Source organism: Physella acuta, unplaced genomic scaffold, assembly GCF_028476545.2.
Source record: "Physella acuta isolate Inbredline_101_S28 unplaced genomic scaffold, ASM2847654v3 ptg000770l, whole genome shotgun sequence".
In the NCBI taxonomy this organism is placed as follows: Eukaryota; Metazoa; Mollusca; class Gastropoda; family Physidae; genus Physella; species Physella acuta.
The window spans coordinates 313,848-335,942 of record NW_026732288.1 but is presented as its reverse complement, the minus strand read 5'-3'; the positions used below and the strand labels follow the sequence as shown (position 1 = coordinate 335,942).

The window sequence follows — 22,095 nt, the reverse complement described above, 5'->3', positions numbered from 1 at the left end:
CCCATGGATCGTTCAGTATGTAAACATTCGCCATCGCGGTGTACAGGTCCGCATTCAAAATGGCAATCTGTGCTGTGAAAGGTTGTGATACTTGAAGTGGAAGATCTAAAGGGATTCCTTTGTTTCGACTGCAAAGGGTTATATTAAACCAAGGCGTGCGGCGCCAAAACAGCCAATGACAAAACGGCCCCGACAAATCGGCCCCGACATAAGTGCCCCGTCAAATCGACCCGGTCAAAAGGGCCAGCAACATATGGACCCCGTCATATAGGCTCCCGACAAATAGGCTCCCGTCATTTAGGCTCCCGTCAAATAGTCTCCTGACTAAAGGGCTCCAGTTAATAAGACTCCCGACATATAGCCAATATGTCGGTGCCCTTTTGACGGGGCTATTTTGACGGGGCCGTATGACAGTGCAGCCCTATAATTAGATTTATATATCTTAGGCTTACACTAAAATAAAAATAAAACTGTTTTATACAAACATCAAAATCATCAAAATAATAAAGCAAAACAATAAGGTCAGAAAAGGTCGAATTTATTGTTAATGAAACAATAATTACATTAAAAATCAAGAGATAAATATTATATTTTATGTTTATCATTCAACAAATATAGAGAAAACAATGTTACATCCAACTGTATTATTAACAGACTATAGACAAACATTATTACTATTACGGCTGCAGTGACTAATGCATATGCACATACTTGTACGCGTATGCGGCATATATTCAATTTATAAGTGCACCCCCGGAGAAAAAAGTCTGGAAGAAACACTGACTGGGTGACACCCGACCTAGCAACACTACTGTTTTAAACACCCTTGACCACAAATGCAAAATGTGTACAATCAGTAATTTTCTAACACTGATTTTCTTTTTTCCTGTGTTTTTCTTTCTATGTATTTTTAAAATCCCTTCTTTAAACCATCTTACTTCATGCTAAATACTTGATTAAAAGTACAGTTCATTCACTAACACCTTAATACTTTTAAGGTTAACGTTTGGTCAATTAAGTTGATTTATTATGCTGATGCATTTTCACAAAATATTACATTTTAATATTTCTTTAATAGGACACAGATGATGCAAAAAATGAGCAGCATTCAATAATTTTAATAGTTTAAACATTGAATTATTCAAATTTAATTTACATTACAAAAAAATATCATTTGAAGCCAGATTTCTTTTCCCTCAAAAATTCAATGGCGGTGCTCAGTTTTAGTAAGAAATAAAGAAATTGTTTTGTCAAAGTTTGTTTTTTAGTATAGGTTAGTTTAAGACTGTAGATAATGATTTAGCTTAAGCCTAACAGGGCCAGAATAATGAAACCTCAGAGGCTTACAGGAGTAACATCGCTCCATGTAATACATATCAGCATTTATTAGTTAGAAGATAACATCACAGCCTTTTAAAATCTCAAATAGAATTTCTACATTGTGTGTGCACTAAAACAATGCATGCAAAGGAATAAAAGCTTTTGTGTCCTGTTTAATAGTTTTATCAGTTTTATCGTACAATGGCATACATCACTAATTAAGAAAAAAAATTCTAGTTACAACACAAAGCATTCAGATTGGTAATAATTTGTTGTCTGCTATTTAAGAAAAAAAAACTGGTATTCAAGCAACAGAATTTTAGTAAACCTACTTCAACTCAAAACCTGGTATTAAGATAATGTAATCTCATCCAAAATTTGACTTGCTGGGCAGTTATCAAAAGGTGATCATATATTCAGGGTAACACTGTGTGTCATAAAAAATGACATAGATTCCATTAGCACTGCCAGAATCATAAGGCCTAGTGGTGCCAGGTTTATTAGGTAAGAAGTTCATTGAAGAGTTGCTTGGAGTTGACTCCCCAACAAGAACCCGAACAACAAACATGTGACGATTTCCTTGAGCATCTGGTGCAGCATAGTTGACAGAATATGAGGATTGTACTGCAAAGTAAACACCTTTTCCATATGCTGTACCTGTAATTTTAAAAATGTTAGTAGTTAAGTTAGAATAAATTTGCATAAAACTTGTCAGCTAAATTAAAATAGAAAGAAATTATTGGTTGCTTAGTTTGAAGTTCCTGAAACATGCTAGTATTTGTAGCTGAAAATAAAGGAGGTGATTGACAAGAGAATTCGAGAAGTCTAAACACTGTGATTCCAAAGATAGGGACTGGGTAACTGAGTGGTAGAATCCTCAACTGCTAACCCAAAAGTCACAGTTCGGATCCTGGTCACCAGTCTGTACGACGCCCCTTAGTCCATCCATCTCTGATGGTTACATGACCCACATTAAGGAAACAGGCAGATGACCACACCATCCCCCTATATGACAGGGTCATTAAAACATGCACTTCATCTGCCCCATGTGTCTTGGGCACAAACGAGAAAGTTACACTTATGGTCAAGCTTTTTGAAAATCTTGACAGAAAAAAAAATATAATTTTATCTCAAGGAATACAGATTCAATACGAAAAAATATGATTATTCATGCATATTTTGTCATCTGACAATTATGCTTCGTGTAAGTTGTGTAAGTTTTCAAAAGGCCAACTCAAGAGATGAACTTACCATTGACCCCACAGTAGCTTCTATTAAAACCATTGTTAATTATCATCTGGATAGTATTTGCACTGGTGCCATGGAATAATCTGAGCTCATTTTTGTGCCCTTTTGGATTGTGCAGTTCCAGTTCTCTTTTCTTGACAGAATACTGCTGGTATAGGGCCTTGTTTTGGATGCGCTCAATCTGTTGGACAAAATAAAGCCACATAGTAAGTAGTTATATAATAAGTAGGCATGGGGCACATTGTCTTAGAACAACAGGTTGCCATGTTTTTGTAGTAATGCAACCGTGTTAAATACATTGGCTCTTCACCATGTGACCTGTTATTTTCTTTAAACAATACTTTAATGAATAAACAGTTTAAACAAACCTAGATTATTAAGCTCTCAAATTTACCTTTTTAATTGAAGCATTTGCTCCTCCTTGTAAAAAGAACTGCTGTATTTTAGTATATTCTTGGCTTCCTTGTTTTAAAGGTACAATTTTCACATTTTCATCATCTGCCATTGGAGTCCATTTTTCAGGTAAAGGCTCTCCCCCTGTTAAAAAAATGCATTAAAATATTGGCCAATATTGAAAGCACCTTTAAAACATCTACCACCCTCACAAAACCATGGCACAATTTGGAACTAAACATGTTAATTTATAATATAAAATAGATATCCAAGCCAGGATGTTGTTGCAAACATTGAGGTAGATCTAAGTAATAATTACCAGATTTAAGTGACAAATTCATAAGATAAGAACCATTGATTATGGATTATCAACCATTAATTGTTTTAGGAGTAGAATGATAGTTGTTTTACTTGTAGCAGAATCAAGAATTCAATATATTTTATTTGAAATAAATCAACACACATAAATCTGCTACATAATATAAATGTTAGATATATATGATTTCTCAGGAAGTAAACATATTTTTTTTGTCAGTAAAAAGCCATACAATATAATGAATTATCATAGCTAATTTACACAGATTCTAAAAGTATCAAATTTCTGACAGATCTAGTTACATATGTTAACAATAATAAAAACAAAACACGCTAACATCATATTAGATCATTTATACTATCTTAGTTGATAGATAATTCTGTCTCTATAATTATTAAAAAACAAAAGTAATGAGATAAATTTATCCTATTTTTAAAAAACTTAACATAAACTCACACATAAAATAAATTCTAGTCTAAAAATAACCTTAGAATACATCTCCTACAACTGTTGTTGATAAGGTTACTACAGTATAATGGTCTAGATTATTTAGTGATCAAGAAATTAGTACCACATCAGGTACATAAACCTAAACCTTGGTGTAACTACTATATGTATGTAGCCTATATATATATATATATATATATATATATATATATATATATATATATATATATATATATATATATATATATATATATATATATATATATATATAGTGTATCTTTAGTAGAATGGACTGTCTAGCTACAATAGGAGGTTGACTATAAAAAGGACGAAAAATTAATTCCGAAGATTTATTCACCTTTGGTCCTATCCTTCCTACGAATGTTTATACCATGTCTGGAATCTACACTGTTATCAATATCATCAATATAAAACTCTTTCATGGCAGTCAAATCAACCCGATACTTGCGTCCTTTGGCATCTGTAATGTCGTGGTGACTTGCTTTCTTTTGGTACTTTCTCTCCAACTCACTATTTAAGCTAAAACACAAATATTATACACACTTCTGTAAAGGTTCTTCTTTTTTTTTCTCAAAGTAGATAGCTAACAAATAATAGCTTTCATAAACAAAGAAAAATAGTTTGGAAACTTCATGATTATTTTCTTAACCTCTTTATTCAATCTATCTATCTGTCTGGCTATCTATCTGTCTGTCTGTCCCTCTGTCTGTATGTCCCTCTGTCTCACTTTCTGTCTCTCTGTCTGTATATATATATATATATATATATATATATATATATATATATATATATATATATATATATATATATATATATATATATATATATATATATATTTATATTTATCTAATATATAAAGTTCAATTCTGTATGTGGAGGACCGGGGATTACAAAGGAATATAAGAAAAAATAAGACTTTACGTCATCATAGTGTTATACTTCTACATTGCTCATCGTTTAAATTCATAATATAAAAAATTAATACTGAAGGTGTTGTAAAACAATTTTCATTTCTCAAACTTATCGTGATAATTGTTGGCATGTCTGTCAAACAAAATTTAAAAAAAAAATTATCACCATTCACAAAAATTCTAATGGTGTCTGAAAATGATTCACATTTAGTTCATTAGCACTCCTCACGTCCCTTGATAAATTAGGAAAACATAAATTATAAAAAAACATTACATCGGGGGGGGGGGGGGGGGGGGTGGTTTGAACTTTTCTTTATATTACTTTGTTTTGGTGCTGGAAAAAAAATAATTACGTAATTAGTGTGTATTGATCAAGTGCAATGTGGTGGGTATTTAAAATACCACCTTTTATTTATTTTATACTCTGAATGTACTGTTTATTAATTATTATTTTTAATCAATAACAGTTAAGAAGCCAGCTCCTAAATGTCCTCTATGTTTACTTCTTTCCATTTGCAGTTAAACTTAGAGTATTATAATTGTTCACTATATTAAAACCGGCGGTGCCCCGGCTGGTTTGATTTGGCGCTCTGGGTTATCCTGTGAGCGCTATGGTGCATAGTTTCCTTTTAAACAATAGACAGACTATGGATACAAAAGCTCTTTCCTTAAAGTAAACATTAAGTGATGTCATTGTTAAATGCGTTCTTGTCCCAACTATAAACACTTTTCCGGTTGCATAATTAAAATTGTTTTTCTACATTCGAATACGCCTTTATTTTTTATTTTTCTTCTTTAAATAAAATTGTGTTTATACATTTAAAACATCTACCATATTATTTTCAACAAAAGTCCTTATCAAGTTCTCCATATATCGCCGAAGATTCTGATTTGATATCCTGCAAAAATATTTTGCGGACGGAGAGAGAGAAGTGCACACATGGGCTTTTATATATTAGGATTATGTTTCAAGGAAGTCTGATTTTTTGGGGGCATTTTACTTTTAGCATAGATAAAAGCTTGTTATTATGACTATTTGTATATAGATAAAATGTGTTATTTGTTGCTTATTAGTTTAATAAAATATCATAACTACTGTGCATGTCAAAATGTATGTCACATTGCATTTTCATTGTAGCATAACCTACTTTTCAAGACTGAAATCAATTTGTTCAGCTTTACAAGTCAGATGTTGCAAATAAGCAAATAAAAGCTTGTACTAAACATAGTCCATGAGGCAGGTGAAGTAGAGTTCACCTGTTTCAGTGATTGACTATATGAAGGGATAGTATAGTCAGCACTACACCCAGCTGCCTTAACTCTCCCTGGGTGGACTCAGGGACAACACAGCAACAAGGTAAATGAACAAGGGCAGGAGAGCTAGTTCTTATGGTCAGAAAAACAAGGTTGCATCATTACATAAACATGGTTACAAGAACATAGATCAGAAAATGCCAATTAAACAATTTTAGAAACATTCTTACATTGGCTCAAAGTCAGTCCACTTTCTCCCCTTCTCATACTGCCACTGTATTGCTGAGGGCATATGTCTGTGGAGCTGTTTATGATGTTCATCTACAGCTTTCACAAGAAAATTCTGCAGAACTTGCTGTACCTTGAGCATGCCATCCACTTTAAAGCCCTGCATGAGTATGATCCCAGCCTCCGGTTTTACAGACACCTGGACAAGATTTTCATATCCCACAGACTTTAGTTTCTCTATCTGAAAATACATTCAATTACAATAATTATCAAATAGTATTTTTTAAAAATAGAGCCAGTTCTATGCAATTTCAGTATGTGTTCACAGTTCATTCTCTAATGTCACCCAGCCATCTTCTTGTCTTTTGCTTTCTTCCCCCCCCCCCCCCCCCCACTGGCACCATGCACTGCAGGATTATTTGAAAGGCCATTGGATAATGTCATGTATTCATACCATCTGGCTCAAAAATGCTTATCAGATTTTTGAAAGAACCAATCATATTGATGATTGTTTCATTGACCTCCTGATTTGTCATATGTAAAATCCTTAGAAGTCTGCTCAAACATCTAAGTGACTGTTACATGTCTAGAGCTCTGCATTAGGTATCCATGCCTTGGTTCCTAATAAGAAGGCCATGACTAACAAGAGCCTAAGTTTGACTCGTGTACTTGTACAAGTCTTTCTGTCAAGCTAAATGCACTTTAAGTTGTTAGGCAAATTTTGCTATTACTTTTTGTTTAGATTCCTTGTTTGATAACACAATGCCAAGTTACTTAGAAGAGTAGAATTACTTTAATCTGTCTCCTTTTACCAGTATTAAATAAAAATAGCTGCCTAAACTAAGTATAAGTAAAGTTCCCTTTTCAAACCTGACGGTCTATAGGGCAAGTGAAGTAGAGTTCACTTGTTTCTGTGACCTCGTAATACGAAGAGATAGTGTGGTCAGCACTATGCCCAGTCGCCTGTACTTTCCCTAATGGGAGTTAGGTACCCATCAGAGTTGGGTGGACTCAGGGATGGTCTACTGACTTGAACTCGGATTCGAACTCGAGACTTACGGGTTAGCAGTACAGCTCTCTACCGCTAGGCCACTCCGTCCCATGCCCAAACTAAGAAACCTCTCAACATATACCTTAAGTGACATTACAACAATCCACAGAAGGAAAAAAGGCATTCATAGATTTACAAGTTCACCACACCCACTGCACTGCATCCTTACACTACAATCTACAACAAAATTCAATTACTATAAACACTTTCATAATCATCAGAAATAACTTTACTAATTATCTTGAAAGCTAGATAGTATTACTATTATATAAGAAAAAATGTTTTAACCTAAAAATGTTTTAATAAAAGAATAAAAAATTATGGTAGAGACCTGACTTTTGTCCAGTTTCTTCACATTTTCCTCTCTGACAGAGTTCTCTTTGAATGCAGCTTTGCACTCTTGCAAGAGGCTTTGTTCAGCCATTCTTATTTGGGTTGCACGGTTAGAATAACATTTTAGAGTGACTTGCTCTGATACCTTTGTGGTTGTACCTGAACCTTGAAAGAAAAATTCACCTAGTAAGTATAGGGTACAAATAGACACAGATAGCTATAATATATTACACATGAAAAAGTTAAATGAATAACTTAGTTAATATATCCTCTTCTAATTCTTTGAACAATGCTTTTAATAATTTGGATGTATCAATTTTGTATAACTTTTAAAATTTGACTCTACTGTTACAATTGTTAAGTATTGTGTCTGTTTCTATAGTTATGTTTTACCTTCTGTGTTATGACTCAAGTGTTTGCTCTGAGCTTGCTCAAGAAATTCATCCAAAACATGTTGGTCATAAATGACCAGGTTGATTAGTGTCAATGACCTTGGTGAGTTCTTGCTAAAATCTTTTATAGCACCAAGAATCATTTTCTTTAACAAGGGAATGTTAGCATTTCTTGTACCTGTCAATAAATGATTAATATTTTTGTTAAAAGTTTAAAATAAATGATAATATATAGGCCTAGAGGAATCATTTATTTTTGGGAACATCAAGGAACAAGAAATTCTGATAATAAGAACTATAGGAGGATCAAGCAGCTGATTTTTATTACACTTTACAATAAGATTCAGCATTAAAAAACAGCAAAAGATTTAAATAACAAATCTTTCACCTAAATGTGACATTTTTTTTATCTGACCTGCGCCAAGTGCGGGTATTGCCAGGGATTTTAATCCTGCCTTGTCAGCTTCAGCCAGCACTGCAGTGACTCCTTTATCCCAATGTTTAGCAAACTTGTCCTGACTGACATGAAGGATGTGCTGACAGGACATGTTGGGGGCTGAGGTTAAAACTACTCCATCTTTAGCCATCTCACTTTCTGTAACAATATTCACAATTTTAATGACAGTTTTGGTGAGAAATGTGGAAAAGAAAACAAACTACACAGTCTAAAATAATAAAATAATATAGAAAAATAAAAGACCTTAAAAAACTATCAATGATAAAATATAAAGCAGTGACTTGCATTAGAATAAACAAACACATTTGAGGTAAGGGGAGGTAGACTATAGCTACCCTCTTATGACCAATAAATAGTGCAGCAAAAGCTGACCGTCACCACCCTACCACAAATTTTACTCACGTTTATTAGAGCATTCATCCTGCAGCGTCTGGCCACACAACTTGAGCAGAGCCTTACACACTTGGCCTGGGGATTAAAGTTGGTAGTGAGAACATTTTTTGTCTCTTTGTAGGCTAGTTTTATTAAACACAGAGATCATCTTATATCAGATGACTGTTTGCGCACAACTAATCTATTATAAAACAATTACCTGAATTTGTTAGATCCATTGAGTCCTTTATGCCATTGACTATTCCTTCACATTTCGCTTGAGTTATGTCACCTTTCTTAATTACCAAAGTGACTGCTCCATATTTTTTTATGTTCTTGCTCTCGTCTAAAATTTAAAATGTTTACAATATTTACTTCAAATATATTCTGAGGAATACAATATCAAAAACACACGTCGTATAAAAGCAAGTTAATAAAAACAGCAATATATACTAAGTGGATAACTCTCAACTTCAAACAGTTATGCGGCTACCAGCAGATGTCTTTAACTCTATTCTAATTTTACCTCTGCCAAAATGATCAGATCTGAAAGCAGCTTTATGAAAGGTTGAAAATGAAGCCCCTAAAAAATAATTAACAAACATTATTTTAGCAAGGGTCTTGGTAAAGAAATAATTTTTAAAAAAGCAATCAAAACATGAAATTTGGCACGTCTATAAATAAACAAAATTAATTTTATAAATAAATATTAATTTTATAAATAAACATTAATTTATACCTTGCTCATCTTCTTTTCCTTCTAAAACAGAACGGAATACCTGTAGAGAAAAGTTTAAACAAAATAGAAAATACTTTGGCAGAGAGGTTTTTGTGTTGGTGCATTTAATCTGAAAAATTCATTTAGGAAATAAATGTAAGCAAATCAGTTTCATGGACTGATGCATTTATTTTAAGCTGATGTAGTAATGGTTTTTTGCCATGCTAAATTTAACCTTGGGATCATGTATTTGTATAAGCCCAGCTTAGAAATTAGATAGTATTTGTATCCACAGAATATTTTTTTTAAAACATTATCTACATTGTGTAAAAATATGAATTCGAAACTAAAAAAATGAATTGTTAGTTAACTTTTTTTTATAATCTTAGATTAAAATAAACTAATCTTTTGTATAAGAGAGTCTCAAAAGTTTACCTTGACAACTTCTTGGTCTCTTGGGTATACAACTATATTTATTTGTTTAAGAGAGGATGCTGATGTTTTAGAAAACTTCCTGATAGCTTCAGAAATCACAGATGCAGACAAATCTGGAAATTTATAACAAGTTATAGAACAAAACCAGAAAACATTTTCATTCTTAGGAAACAAACTAGTTAATTATAATTTTAGTAATATAGTTTAAAGCATTGTAAATTGTTTTTTTAGAGAAGCTAAACTTAAGTTTTATTAATAAATTTAGCTCAGTAGCTTAGTAGGTGCATTGTAATCAGATGCTACTTTGTGGTAAAAATACAAATTTGTGCAAATATTGTTCAAGTCAGTAGAACATCTCTGAGTACACCTAGCTCTGATGGGTACCTAATCCATGTTAGAAAAGTACAGACAGCCAGCTGGGCATAGTGCTGACCACATAATCTCTTTATATGCCAAGGTCATAGAAACATGAACTCTACTTTGCTTGCCCCATGGACCATCAGGTTCAAAAAATGATCTTTACCTACAATATTGCTTTTAACGATTGACTAAAAAATTTTCTTTAAACACTCTATAGTCTATAGGCTCTTGCAATTAAAAAGTTTTTTAAAAAGTGTAGAAAAGGATAACTCACCAGCTGGATATCCCAAGTTTCCAGTGCCAAGGGCAGGAATTGAAATAGAACTGGCTTGTATTTTTTCTGCTCCCTCCAATAATTTTACAACCAGAGCCTCCAACTAAAATGTATTTATATATCAATGGGATTACCCTATAAATACAGTAACAGCTGTTTAGTAATATGAAGCTAGCTCCTGGTGAAACATGTTTTGTCCTTCTTGTTAGAAATGGTAAGGGAAGATTTTCCAATGACTTTAAGCTTATCTATCTATCTATGCCTATCTATCTATGCCTAACTATCTATCTATGCCTAACTATCTATCTATGCCTAACTATTTATGCCTAACTATCTATGCCTAACTATCTATCTATGCCTAACTATCTATCTATGCCTAACTATCTATCTATGCCTAACTATCTATGCCTAACTATCTATTAATGCTTATAAGAGATAGTTAAGTGGTCAGGGGTAGGATAAAGTTTATACATTATGAATCTAGTCAAGCAGAAATGATTTAAAGATTTAACTTAAATACATTTATCTATGATCAGAGAGTTAAATTCTTACCTCTTTATTGTTTCCTTTAAATCTGGACAGGGCAGCATGAAAAATGTTTCCACACCTCAAGTTGCCACCAGAAGACTCAGCAAAATCATTAAACTTGATGCCATCAGGATAACTAGGCCATAAAATATTAATTTTAAAACATTTTCACGTGACACCAGAAGACAGCAAATCATTAAACTTGATGCCATCAGGATAACTAGGCCATAAAATATTAATTTTAAAATATTTTCACATGACACCAGAAGACTCAGCAAAATCATTAAACTTGATGCCATCAGGATAACTAGGCCATAAAATATTAATTTTAAAACATTTTCACGTGACACCAGAAGACTCAGCAAAATCATTAAACTTGATGCCATCAGGATAACTAGGCCATAAAATATTAATTTTAAAATATTTTCACACGACACCAGAAGACTCAGCAAAATCATTAAACTTGATGCCATCAGGATAACTAGGCCATAAAATATTAATTTTAAAATATTTTCACGTGACACCAGAAGACTCAGCAAAATCATTAAACTTGATGCCATCAGGATAACTAGGCCATAAAATATTAATTTTAAAATATTTTCACGTGACACCAGAAGACTCAGCAAAATCATTAAACTTGATGCCATCAGGATAACTAGGCCATAAAATATTAATTTTAAAATATTTTCACACGACACCAGAAGACTCAGCAAAATCATTAAACTTGATGCCATCAGGATAACTAGGCCATAAAATATTAATTTTAAAATATTTTCACGTGACACCAGAAGACTCAGCAAAATCATTAAATTTGATGTCATCAGGATAACTAGGCCATAAAATATTAATTTTAAAATATTTTCACACGACACCAGAAGACTCAGCAAAATCATTAAACTTGATGCCATCAGGATAACTAGGCCATAAAATATTAATTTTAAAATATTTTCACGTGACACCAGAAGACTCAGCAAAATCATTAAACTTGATGCCATCAGGATAACTAGGCCATAAAATATTAATTTTAAAATATTTTCACACGACACCAGAAGACTCAGCAAAATCATTAAACTTGATGCCATCAGGATAACTAGGCCATAAAATATTAATTTTAAAATATTTTCACACGACACCAGAAGACTCAGCAAAATCATTAAACTTGATGCCATCAGGATAACTAGGCCATAAAATATTAATTTTAAAATATTTTCACATGACACCAGAAGACTCAGCAAAATCATTAAACTTGATGCCATCAGGATAACTAGGCCATAAAATATTAATTTTAAAACATTTTCACATGACACCAGAAGACTCAGCAAAATCATTAAACTTGATGCCATCAGGATAACTAGGCCATAAAATATTAATTTTAAAATATTTTCACATGACACCAGAAGACTTAGCAAAATCATTAAACTTGATGCCATCAGGATAACTAGGCCATAAAATATTAATTTAAAAATATTTTCACATGACACCAGAACACTTAGCAAAATCATTAAACTTGATGCCATCAGGATAACTAGGCCATAAAATTAAAATATTAATCTTAAAATATTTTCATGTGACACCAGAAGACAGCAAAATCATTAAACTTGATGCCATCAGGATAACTAGGCCATAAAATATTAATTTTAAAATATTTTCACATGACACCAGAAGACTCAGCAAAATCATTAAACTTGATGCCATCAGGATAACTAGGCCATAAAATATTAATTTTAAAATATTTTCACATGACACCAGAAGACTCAGCAAAATCATTAAACTTGATGCCATCAGGATAACTAGGCCATAAAATATTAATTTTAAAACATTTTCACGTGACACCAGAAGACTCAGCAAAATCATTAAACTTGATGCCATCAGGATAACTAGGCCATAAAATATTAATTTTAAAACATTTTCACGTGACACCAGAAGACTCAGCAAAATCATTAAACTTGATGCCATCAGGATAACTAGGCCATAAAATATTAATTTTAAAATATTTTCACACGACACCAGAAGACTCAGCAAAATCATTAAACTTGATGCCATCAGGATAACTAGGCCATAAAATATTAATTTTAAAATATTTTCAAATGACACCAGAAGACTCAGCAAAATCATTAAACTTGATGCCATCAGGATAACTAGGCCATAAAATATTAATTTTAAAATATTTTCACACGACACCAGAAGACTCAGCAAAATCATTAAACTTGATGCCATCAGGATAACTAGGCCATAAAATAATTTTAAAATATTTTCACGAGACACAAATAGTCTACTAAACAAAGAAATGGGGTAACATAATTTTTTTAAACTAAAACTATTCCAGCCTTTTTAGGAAGTTATGCTATAGCATGAGAGTATGTGATGATTTATTTCTGTCATTGCTACTGGCTATGTGGTGGTAATAATAATCGCACTGTAACAGTTATTTATAAATAAATCTAATCTTATATAATTTATAGTACTACATCTCACAATGGATTCTGATCAAAATTTTAGTAAAAGAAAATAGAGATTAAACTGATTTTTACTTTGACTGTAGTTCCTGTTGAATTGATGGCCCTCCTTCTTCCAGAATAGTTTTTGCTAGTCTCCCCTTGCTCAAATCTAAATGTCTGTCTACAGTTACTACAATAACATCTGTCTATAATTTTAAAAAATTGAATTAATATTAAAAATGGTCCTTGAAAATCAAGGTAGTTACAATTATACAAAATGTATAGCCCAATAAAATGTTTGGTAGTAAGAATGAGACACAGATCTGAATGGCTCGAGTTTGAAGTGCTGAGAGAGACTAGGATGTCTTTGAGTCCACTCAGCTCTAAATGGTGCCTGACACATATGAAGGAAAGTTGAGCTTAGAACTGACATAGTGACAGAAACATATGAACTCTATATCCTCTGCCTTACTGACCATCTGGTCTTAAAGGGAGTGTTTAATAACTTTTTTTTTTCAAATATATGTTAAAAAATTACACTTTCAGTATTACAAAAAGCAATGGGGCACTTGTTTATGTGACTTTTAACTTATGAAGATATAGTATGGTCAGTTCTTTTCCCAACCACCATTATTTTCCCTAAATTGAAATCATAATTGGGTGTACCCTGGGATGAGCTATAGACCAAGAGTGAAATCAGCCTTTCAGATAAACAACCCCACAACCATTTTGCCCCTACTGTTACTATCTGGAGGTTTGGTCATTGTTTCAATGTTATTTACTCTTGCCCATTTCTTTTAGAATGAATCAGTTTACCTGTTGCTTGTTTATTTCTCCAGTGACAAAATTCACTTTGATGTTCTTTAGGTTTAACACAGACTCTTGTTTTTTAAAGTGTTTTGGTGCCTCAGGTGCCTGTTTCCTGTAGCTTGTTTCTTGATAAGAGCCCAAAGAAAATTTTGGAAGAGGTGCTAAATGAGACAAAATTGATAAAATATTAACTCTTGTCACTTTATTAAAAGAAATAACAAATGACTAGAGATTAGATGCATGCTTACCTAGTTTAGAAACATGCTGTAAAGGGCACTGGTCAAACTTGGCTTTAAACCTGTCCATCAACTCTTCAACATGATTTGGCTGAATGTCACACAAGTAAATGTGTGTCAGGGTTGGACTTCCATTCAGATAGTTGTACAGTGCATCCATCATGCGAACACAGGCAGAAAGAACAGGAAAGTTTAATATTTCTGTTGACAAAATCAGAGCAAATGTTTTACACAGTCTAATATCTTTGAATATAAGCCATTAAAATTTGTAACCGCCTTTATTTTAAATATAAAGAAGAAACAAATAAAACTTCATGCAAATCTGATATACTGAAATTATTTTATATGAGATTAAATTTCTATTAAAAGCACACAGCTATTATTTGGTTTGTGCACTTGTAATTTTTAGTTTCACTAGAATTTGAAAAGTATTTAGTTATAGATTTACTGCACTTTTTTTTTTAGTAAGATGCAATTTTTCCCAAAGAATGGGCTGACATTTATTTTCCGTGACGCAGTAATTTGGCTCTTTGTATAAAAAATAAATTTTAAAAAAAAGATACAATTAAGATACAATTTTAAAAAAATTTCTCTGAACTTACGCCCTGTTCCAACAACTGGTAGAGCAATGGAATTAAAATTTTGTTTCTTGCATTCCATCAGACAGTTGGCCACGGCTAAGCGAAGTTTGTCCACATCTTCATCATCATCAGTGGAGACTGGACAGACAACATTGAAAATAGCCTTCAGGTTGGGGATCTGACCACCTGTAGTTGGAATAACTGTACCCAGTGACATCTTTCTTGATTGTGTAAGATCTTTGAACACATCAGCTCCACCTAGAAAACAAATTAAACAAATATTTAATAATGCTTATAGAGTAAATTATTCACAAATAGAAGTCAAAAACTGGTTTGAAGTAACAAGATAAGAATCCAAACCACTGACCTCTAGAGATAAGTGATCTGCTCAGTGCACTTGATGTTGCTAGAGAAGAATCCAACGGATTGACAATTACATCTGCTTTAATGGTAGTTATGTCCCCTTGCAAGAAAACTAGCTCAACATTGTTCACCTCTGCCCTGGCTATGACAGAAGGTTCAACTTGTTTTGTTTCTGTTTTGGGAGAACCAAAAGCTGCCTTCACATCCTCTGATTTTATCAAAATGACACATTGGTTCTGATCTTCAACCTTTTTCACTAAAGATTTACCATCTGCATTTTCAAGAAACTCTTGAATCCCAAAATACTTTACCTGTATTTCTTGAAAAGTAATTTTTTCGCTGTAATAAATAAGAAAAAGAATTTTTGTTTTCCCACTAAAGACATTAATTATTACAATGTGTTGCCAAAGTAACTAAATTGAAAAAAAAAAAACAGACCTGAGCAGTTGCAGCTGTTCATTAAGTTTGTTGACACTGTCCTTGAGGCCTGTGACAATAAATCTGTCAGCAAGTTTTTCTACTTTAGCAGTTTTGTCATTGAAAATCTGGTCAAGATTATTCTGCATGAACCTTTTCAACATCTGTTGTTTGCCATAGGAAAAAGCAATTTCTTTTCTGTCTGGCTGGTTTTTCTTGAGGAATTCTTCAACTTCTTTGTGGAGTTTGTATTGCTGGTCCTGTGGTGAAATAATGACTAGGTTCTCTTCTGCCTGGTCTAGCTGTATGCAAGCTGTCATTTGGACACCATCAATTTGATCACACAAACCAGACAAAAAATTTGCCCCAAGTTGAGATTTAAGCACCAGGACCAAGTCTTTGTTTACTTTTATTTTTCTTACATCAACTTGGGACTTGATCTGTTCAATCATTTTGTCTTTGTCTGCTGTGTTTATGTACTGGAGGGTCAGGACACCATCAGGTGAAAAGTATAGGTGTCCTTCATGAAGTGAAGAGTTCACTTTTTCAAGAAATGTTGCTTTCTGAAGAAGAAGATTTTGTTCAGCTGAAAAGTTTTCTAGTTTCACTTTTGCCAAATCATCTTGACATTTCTTCAATGACTCATAGCAAGCACTGATAACATCAGTCTTATCTCGACCTTTAAAAAAAACTTTAAATTCTTTTTCATCATACTCAATTTTTAGATTTGGATATTTTTCTCTCGTGGGCAAAAAGAAATTGCTTTTTTTTATCAAAATGAACTCATCTCTTTTGAATGGCATGTCTTTGACTTCAGTCAATTCCTTGTCTGGCAAAGTTTCTTTAGGAATTTCTGTAGGTTTGTTTTTATTTGCATATGGTAGTTCATGGTCACTTTGATGTGCTGATTGCGGGCTGGCATAATTTATGGCACCAAGATTCATGGGTTGAGATAAAAATTGGGAATAATTTTCATTCACCAAAGCGATGAGGTTGCTAACTGTGTCCTCTCCAATAATGAGGGCAACAAAAGAAACATGATGAAAATATATATTGTAATGTGATGTTTCTGGATGTCTGAAAAAGTTCTGAAAATCTTGAATCTTGTCTTGTGGAATTTTAAAAGTAACAGCTCTAAACTTGCTGAGGAAATTTACCATTACCCCAATAGCCTGTTCTAATTTTTGTTTAACTTCCTGGGCTGTAATTTTGTTTGGCCAATCTAGCCAGAGCATAAGCTGGGTCCTATTCTTGAAAGGCTTTAGCTCCATTTTACAATGTGAGTCTCTTGCAACTTGCTCCATCCTGTCTTGGTACTTTTTTAGAAATTGAAGAGCCTCAAAAATTAGATCCAGGATTCCACAATAAGATTTTTTAATATTTTTAACATTTTTAAAAGTCACAAGTTGAACCTCTTGACCTGACAGGTTTTCTGTCATATATTTTTGTATTCCAGAGTGATGTACCCTTGATGGTATGGACTGGAGTGGATGAGCTATTGCAGTGGGTTTATTAGGCTGATTTTTTTGGGGCTGAATTTCTTCTTTGTTGAGACATGGGTAATATTGCTGAACAGAAATAGCACATCCTTCTAGTGAATGATCAGTTTTGGAGAGTACACATTCATAGTCTGAAAAAAATATGCACAGGCATTAACAAAAGCAATTAACCTAATTGCCTCGCCTTTCTTGCATCAAGTCAGATGTGTAAACACTTCTGCAAATCAGCTCTACAAAATCACAGCTTGTACACGGAAGACGTGGAAGACGATTTGGTGCCACGTGGACTGGAAGGTTCGGATCCCATTTAGTTTAAAACTGCTCTGTCTAAGACTATATTCTGTACCTTTGTCTACCCTTGGCATTGAAATATCCCTTTCATTTTATATTGCTATTTCAGTAACAACGCATGCTTCCATCCCCTCTACACGTAGGCATTAACAATTAACATAACATTTGTAATAATATAATATGTAAAATATTTGATTCTAATAATAATTGATTGAAGAAACAATAAATAAAATAAATAAAAACAATTTCAAAAAAAATATTTACCAATTTCTTCAATAAACGCAACAATAGCCTTTGAAGGGTTTAGTTTGTGGACTGACTTGACAGAGCCCCCTCCACTACGATTCTTATTTGACATATATCTCCTTAAGAGATCTGGGGCAGTTTCAGGTTTTAGATCTGACACCAAGACACAGAACTCCTGGAAGACTGGTCCAGTTATATATGGCTCCTCTAGCAGTCTGCTGCACTGCCATGTCAGCTCTGATATGTCTGATACCAAGAAAAAAAAATAGCTGCTAGTAATGCTGTAGAATTCACTAGTTCAGGTGGGTTAAGCTTACATGAATGGAAACTGTCTTTTGTCTACCTTGACTATACCCTGTATAGGACTATTCATACTTTGTTACAGATAAAGAAAATTGGGAGCCATTAGCATCATCCATTATTAGCAACTGGCAACTTCAGTTTTTAAGAGCCTATCAGTTTTATTGAAATAATTAGGATAAGTATTCACCTGTACAATTTACCTGCCCACGTCACAAAAAAGTGTTATCACCATAATGTCTAATAGACTACAAGGTAAAGTTCTTCATGATTACAATTTGCTTTTTAATTTAAATACATTTGGAAATGAAAATATTCTTTTAAAGAATATAGATCTAAATATTGATAGAATAAGAAGCTATACTTTTAAATGTAATATTAAAATAACAACAGCCATCACTATAAATTGTATGTTTTAAGTGATAACTTGGTAAGTAATCATCACCATAACAATGATATGTTAAATGGATAGTCATGTACCTGTACACTCTTCTGAATCAAAAACAAAGATGGCTGCCCTAGTATCCTGTTGTTGGATGACATCATTCACTTCCATAGCACAGGCCTCTGAGATCAAAGCTCTCAATCTCTTCACATCAAAGTCATCATTTACTCCCCTTATATACAAAAGGTTGTTGTAGGTATTAAAATCTGCTGGTTCAGCTAGTTGGACTTTTTGAATGTTGCTGTCCTTTGGTTTGTGTTTTACTGAGCAAAATTTCTCAGCATCTGAAAAATATACTTTTATAAAAAAAACTGACCATAAAAAAATTTCAGATAAGAATCGTAAATGTATTTTCCCTTTTAAAATAAAATGTGTAAATGGTGTATTGAAATTGTCATCTTGGTTTAACCCATCCCATACACAACTTTTTTCCAAAGCTTCACCTGCTCTTGTGCCAATTAGTAGAAAAATCTTCCTAATAGAACATTGTTACTGAATAAAAGCAAACATTAGGCACTATAATTACAGCATGTACATCAGTAAAATGACAACAAATTCTATAAATATAACATCTATAACAATATATTTATACATCTCTCTGAAAAAATATATTGTTCAGTTTCTAGCTATCTTACCTTTCTTATGGTGGAATGTCACATAAACAGATTTGTTATGACCATCTAACAATAAGCTCTCTTCAATAAAAGGCCCTGAATTGATACTTTCATCTTCCAGATAAAGCAAATAAAAGTCTTTTGTTTTAGTAATGTCTAGAACAAACATTTTCACTGTGTTTTCACAGAAATCAGTTTGCCTTTCTTCTTGTGGCTTTGGTTCATCACTAGGTTTAGTTTGTTGTTGGGGTGGTTTAGGTTTTGACTTTTTCTTTTTATGAACCTCTGCACAGGGTTTGTTGACTGGAGTTTCTGGGGCTTTAAAAAATCTTTCAACTCTTGAATCTTTGCCTAAAATATTCACCACTTGTGACGGTCTGCCCATGATTAAATCAACAGCTATTAAAAAAAAAAATTAATGCTTCAGTAATCATATAATTAGATTAATTAAATTTCTTGTGTTTTATAAGTATAGAGAAAAATATAAATAAGAATTTTGACATAAAAATATGTATCTAAGATTCTTATAAATTCATTTAATTTAAAAAAAAACAAATTTTATTAAATCTGTTAATAAAAATTATAAATTTTCTAGAAAATTGGAAATATTTGGGTGTTTGTCTCTACTTGTTATTAAGTATTTTTCTTATTTCCATGATTCAAACATTTTTTAAAATTAAATGTAAAAAAAAAATTAACCTTCAGCATCTTTAAAAGTGATGATAGCAGAATTTGTTTTGTTTTCCAAGATTATTTTCTCAATAGGGCCTCCTCCTTGTCCTCTTTTATTTCTAAATATAGTCATTAACTGATCTTCTGTAACATCGGGGGGAAGGTCAAACACTCGCAATTCTCTGGTGTTTTCATCCATTTTACTTGGTTAACTGTAGAGAGAAAAATTTATGTTTTTTTAAACATGGTAATTAAAAATACAACGATAAATCACACAGTTTTTTTTTAAATAGGCCTACAATTCTAGATTGGACTTGCCAACCACCTCCAATAGTCCCCGCCCCCTCCCAATTTTTGTGTTTGCTTGAAACAGTATAAATTAACAGTAAAATTAAAAGTAAAACAACAGTTACATTCTACCTTTGTTAAGTATGAGGTAGATGGCAAAATAAGCTACATCTACAGTGTAGAATATATACTGATGACGATACCCAACACACCAATGACTTTATCTACAGTCAATGATTCAATTTTAAAGCCCTTGCCTACCTGGATCATAATGCCTACCACTAGAGATCACTTTTTAATTTTTTTAGCCCATAGTCATAAATTTTTAAAAATTAATTTCATAGTCTACCAATGTAGATCTGTATTTAGTTTAAGTAGGCCTATTGAATATTTGATCTTTTTTCTATGTGGCAGTTTGCTGGCTACCTGCACATAATGATAATGAATCTGACAATGTCAGTAAAAAATGACAGTATGGTGCAGTTCAGAGCCAGAGGATAGATTTTCTAGAGGTTATTTCTTGAAATGAATTCATTATGGATTTAGATTCCCACTGTCCGGGATTCAAAGGGTCGATTCTAAATAATAGTAAATATCATCCAGAATATTTTCTAGGTCTAGATCTATATAATACTATATATTATATAAATTCCATAATTCCATTTGGGGGGGGGGGGGGGGGGGGGGGGGGGAAACTTTCTTTCCTTGCCCCCCCCCCCCCCCCCCCCCAAAGCCCGAAGAGATGCCTGGAAGAAACTCTGCTAATGTTTCAGTTTTTACAAGCTTTTATTTAACTCGCTTCCTCTGTCGTCAGTCGTCAGTCTGTCTGTCTAGATCAAAACGCTGGAGTGAAAATTCGGACACTTCTACTTGATCGATACCATTCACATTTGGCACGTGGGTCAAGACATGAAGACAATGCAATCTGAAATTAAATTTGACTTAATTGGATGCCTAATTAATTTTTTATGAATTAATTAAAATTTGGACCGAATTAGTAGGCATGTCTATCCAACCACACCACACGCGTCATCACGTTCAATAGCCTGCGCCATCACGTTCAATGGCTGCGCCATCATGTTCAGTAGGCACGCAATGGTTTTTAGTCATGTAACTCTGTTGTAAATAAAACATGTAAAGTACTGAAAAAAAATTCATAAAAAACGTTTTAATAACAAGCTTTTATGTAATAATGCACTAAAAAGTAGAAAATAAATTATAGACTACTATTTAAATAACTATAAAGAAAAGCGTGGGTGTCTTCCTTAACATTAGTAAAGGTATCCAATAGATACTAAAGTGACCCACGCTTTTCTTTATACAGTAATTTAAATAGTAATAAATAGTAATAGTAGTCTATAATTTATTTTCTACTTTTTAGTGCATTATTTATTACATAAAAGCTTGTTATTAAAACGTTTTTTATGAATATTTTTTTTAGTATCTAGAATCTAGATTCTAGATCTAGATAACACAATCTGCTTGACACTAGATCTAGATTTTCTAGATCTAGATTCTAGATTGACTAGATCTAGAATCAGAATGTCACTTCTCTATTCTCTAACTCTACACTCTAGTACTCTAGTGAGTCTAGTCTAGTCTCTGATCTCTAGGCCTAAAAAATTAAAAACAACTTTGAAAAAAACAAACCTTGGGTTCAGACTTCGATGCAGATACACTAATACAGTTGATTAGTAATAATTTATAATAATTATTCCAAATTTTAACAATCACTATACTGGCAAATACCTCGGTCAACTCTATCAATACGATTCACAAAACGAAAATGTATTACAGTACCAACACTATCTTAATTTCCTAGAACACAAATCATAAT

General features: G+C 32.8%; 1 protein-coding gene across 1 annotated transcript; it reads right to left on the bottom strand.

Annotated features, from left to right (window-relative positions):
• Positions 1-523: 523 nt before the first annotated feature.
• On the bottom strand, positions 524-22,078 carry LOC131950537 (protein mono-ADP-ribosyltransferase PARP14). Its single transcript, XM_059312739.1, has 26 exons — positions 21,909-22,078; positions 19,998-20,182; positions 19,320-19,697; positions 18,720-18,968; positions 17,958-18,185; positions 15,925-17,533; positions 15,491-15,825; positions 15,145-15,381; positions 14,555-14,743; positions 14,313-14,467; positions 13,590-13,702; positions 11,083-11,194; positions 10,531-10,633; positions 9,897-10,009; positions 9,483-9,522; positions 9,270-9,326; positions 8,964-9,089; positions 8,774-8,839; positions 8,330-8,509; positions 7,916-8,092; positions 7,521-7,687; positions 6,141-6,379; positions 4,083-4,264; positions 2,963-3,105; positions 2,572-2,749; positions 524-1,977 (listed from the first exon to the last, which is right to left on the bottom strand). Exons 2-26 carry the CDS (start codon positions 20,167-20,169, stop codon positions 1,718-1,720), a joined length of 5,808 nt encoding a protein of 1,935 aa, XP_059168722.1. The 5' UTR covers positions 20,170-20,182; positions 21,909-22,078; the 3' UTR covers positions 524-1,717.
• Between the last annotated feature and the right edge of the window lie 17 nt (positions 22,079-22,095).

Bases quoted from the DNA above. Each gene is read 5' to 3' on its own strand.
- LOC131950537 (XM_059312739.1), bottom strand. From the start codon at position 20,169: ATGGATGAAAACACCAGAGAATTGCGAGTGTTTGACCTTCCCCCCGAT. The intron at 19,698-19,997 runs GTTAATTTTTTT...TTTTTTTAATAG, and splicing joins CACTTTTAAAGATGCTGAAG to CTGTTGATTTAATCATGGGC. The intron at 15,826-15,924 runs GTCTGTTTTTTT...TATTTATTACAG, and splicing joins GAACAGCTGCAACTGCTCAG to CGAAAAAATTACTTTTCAAG.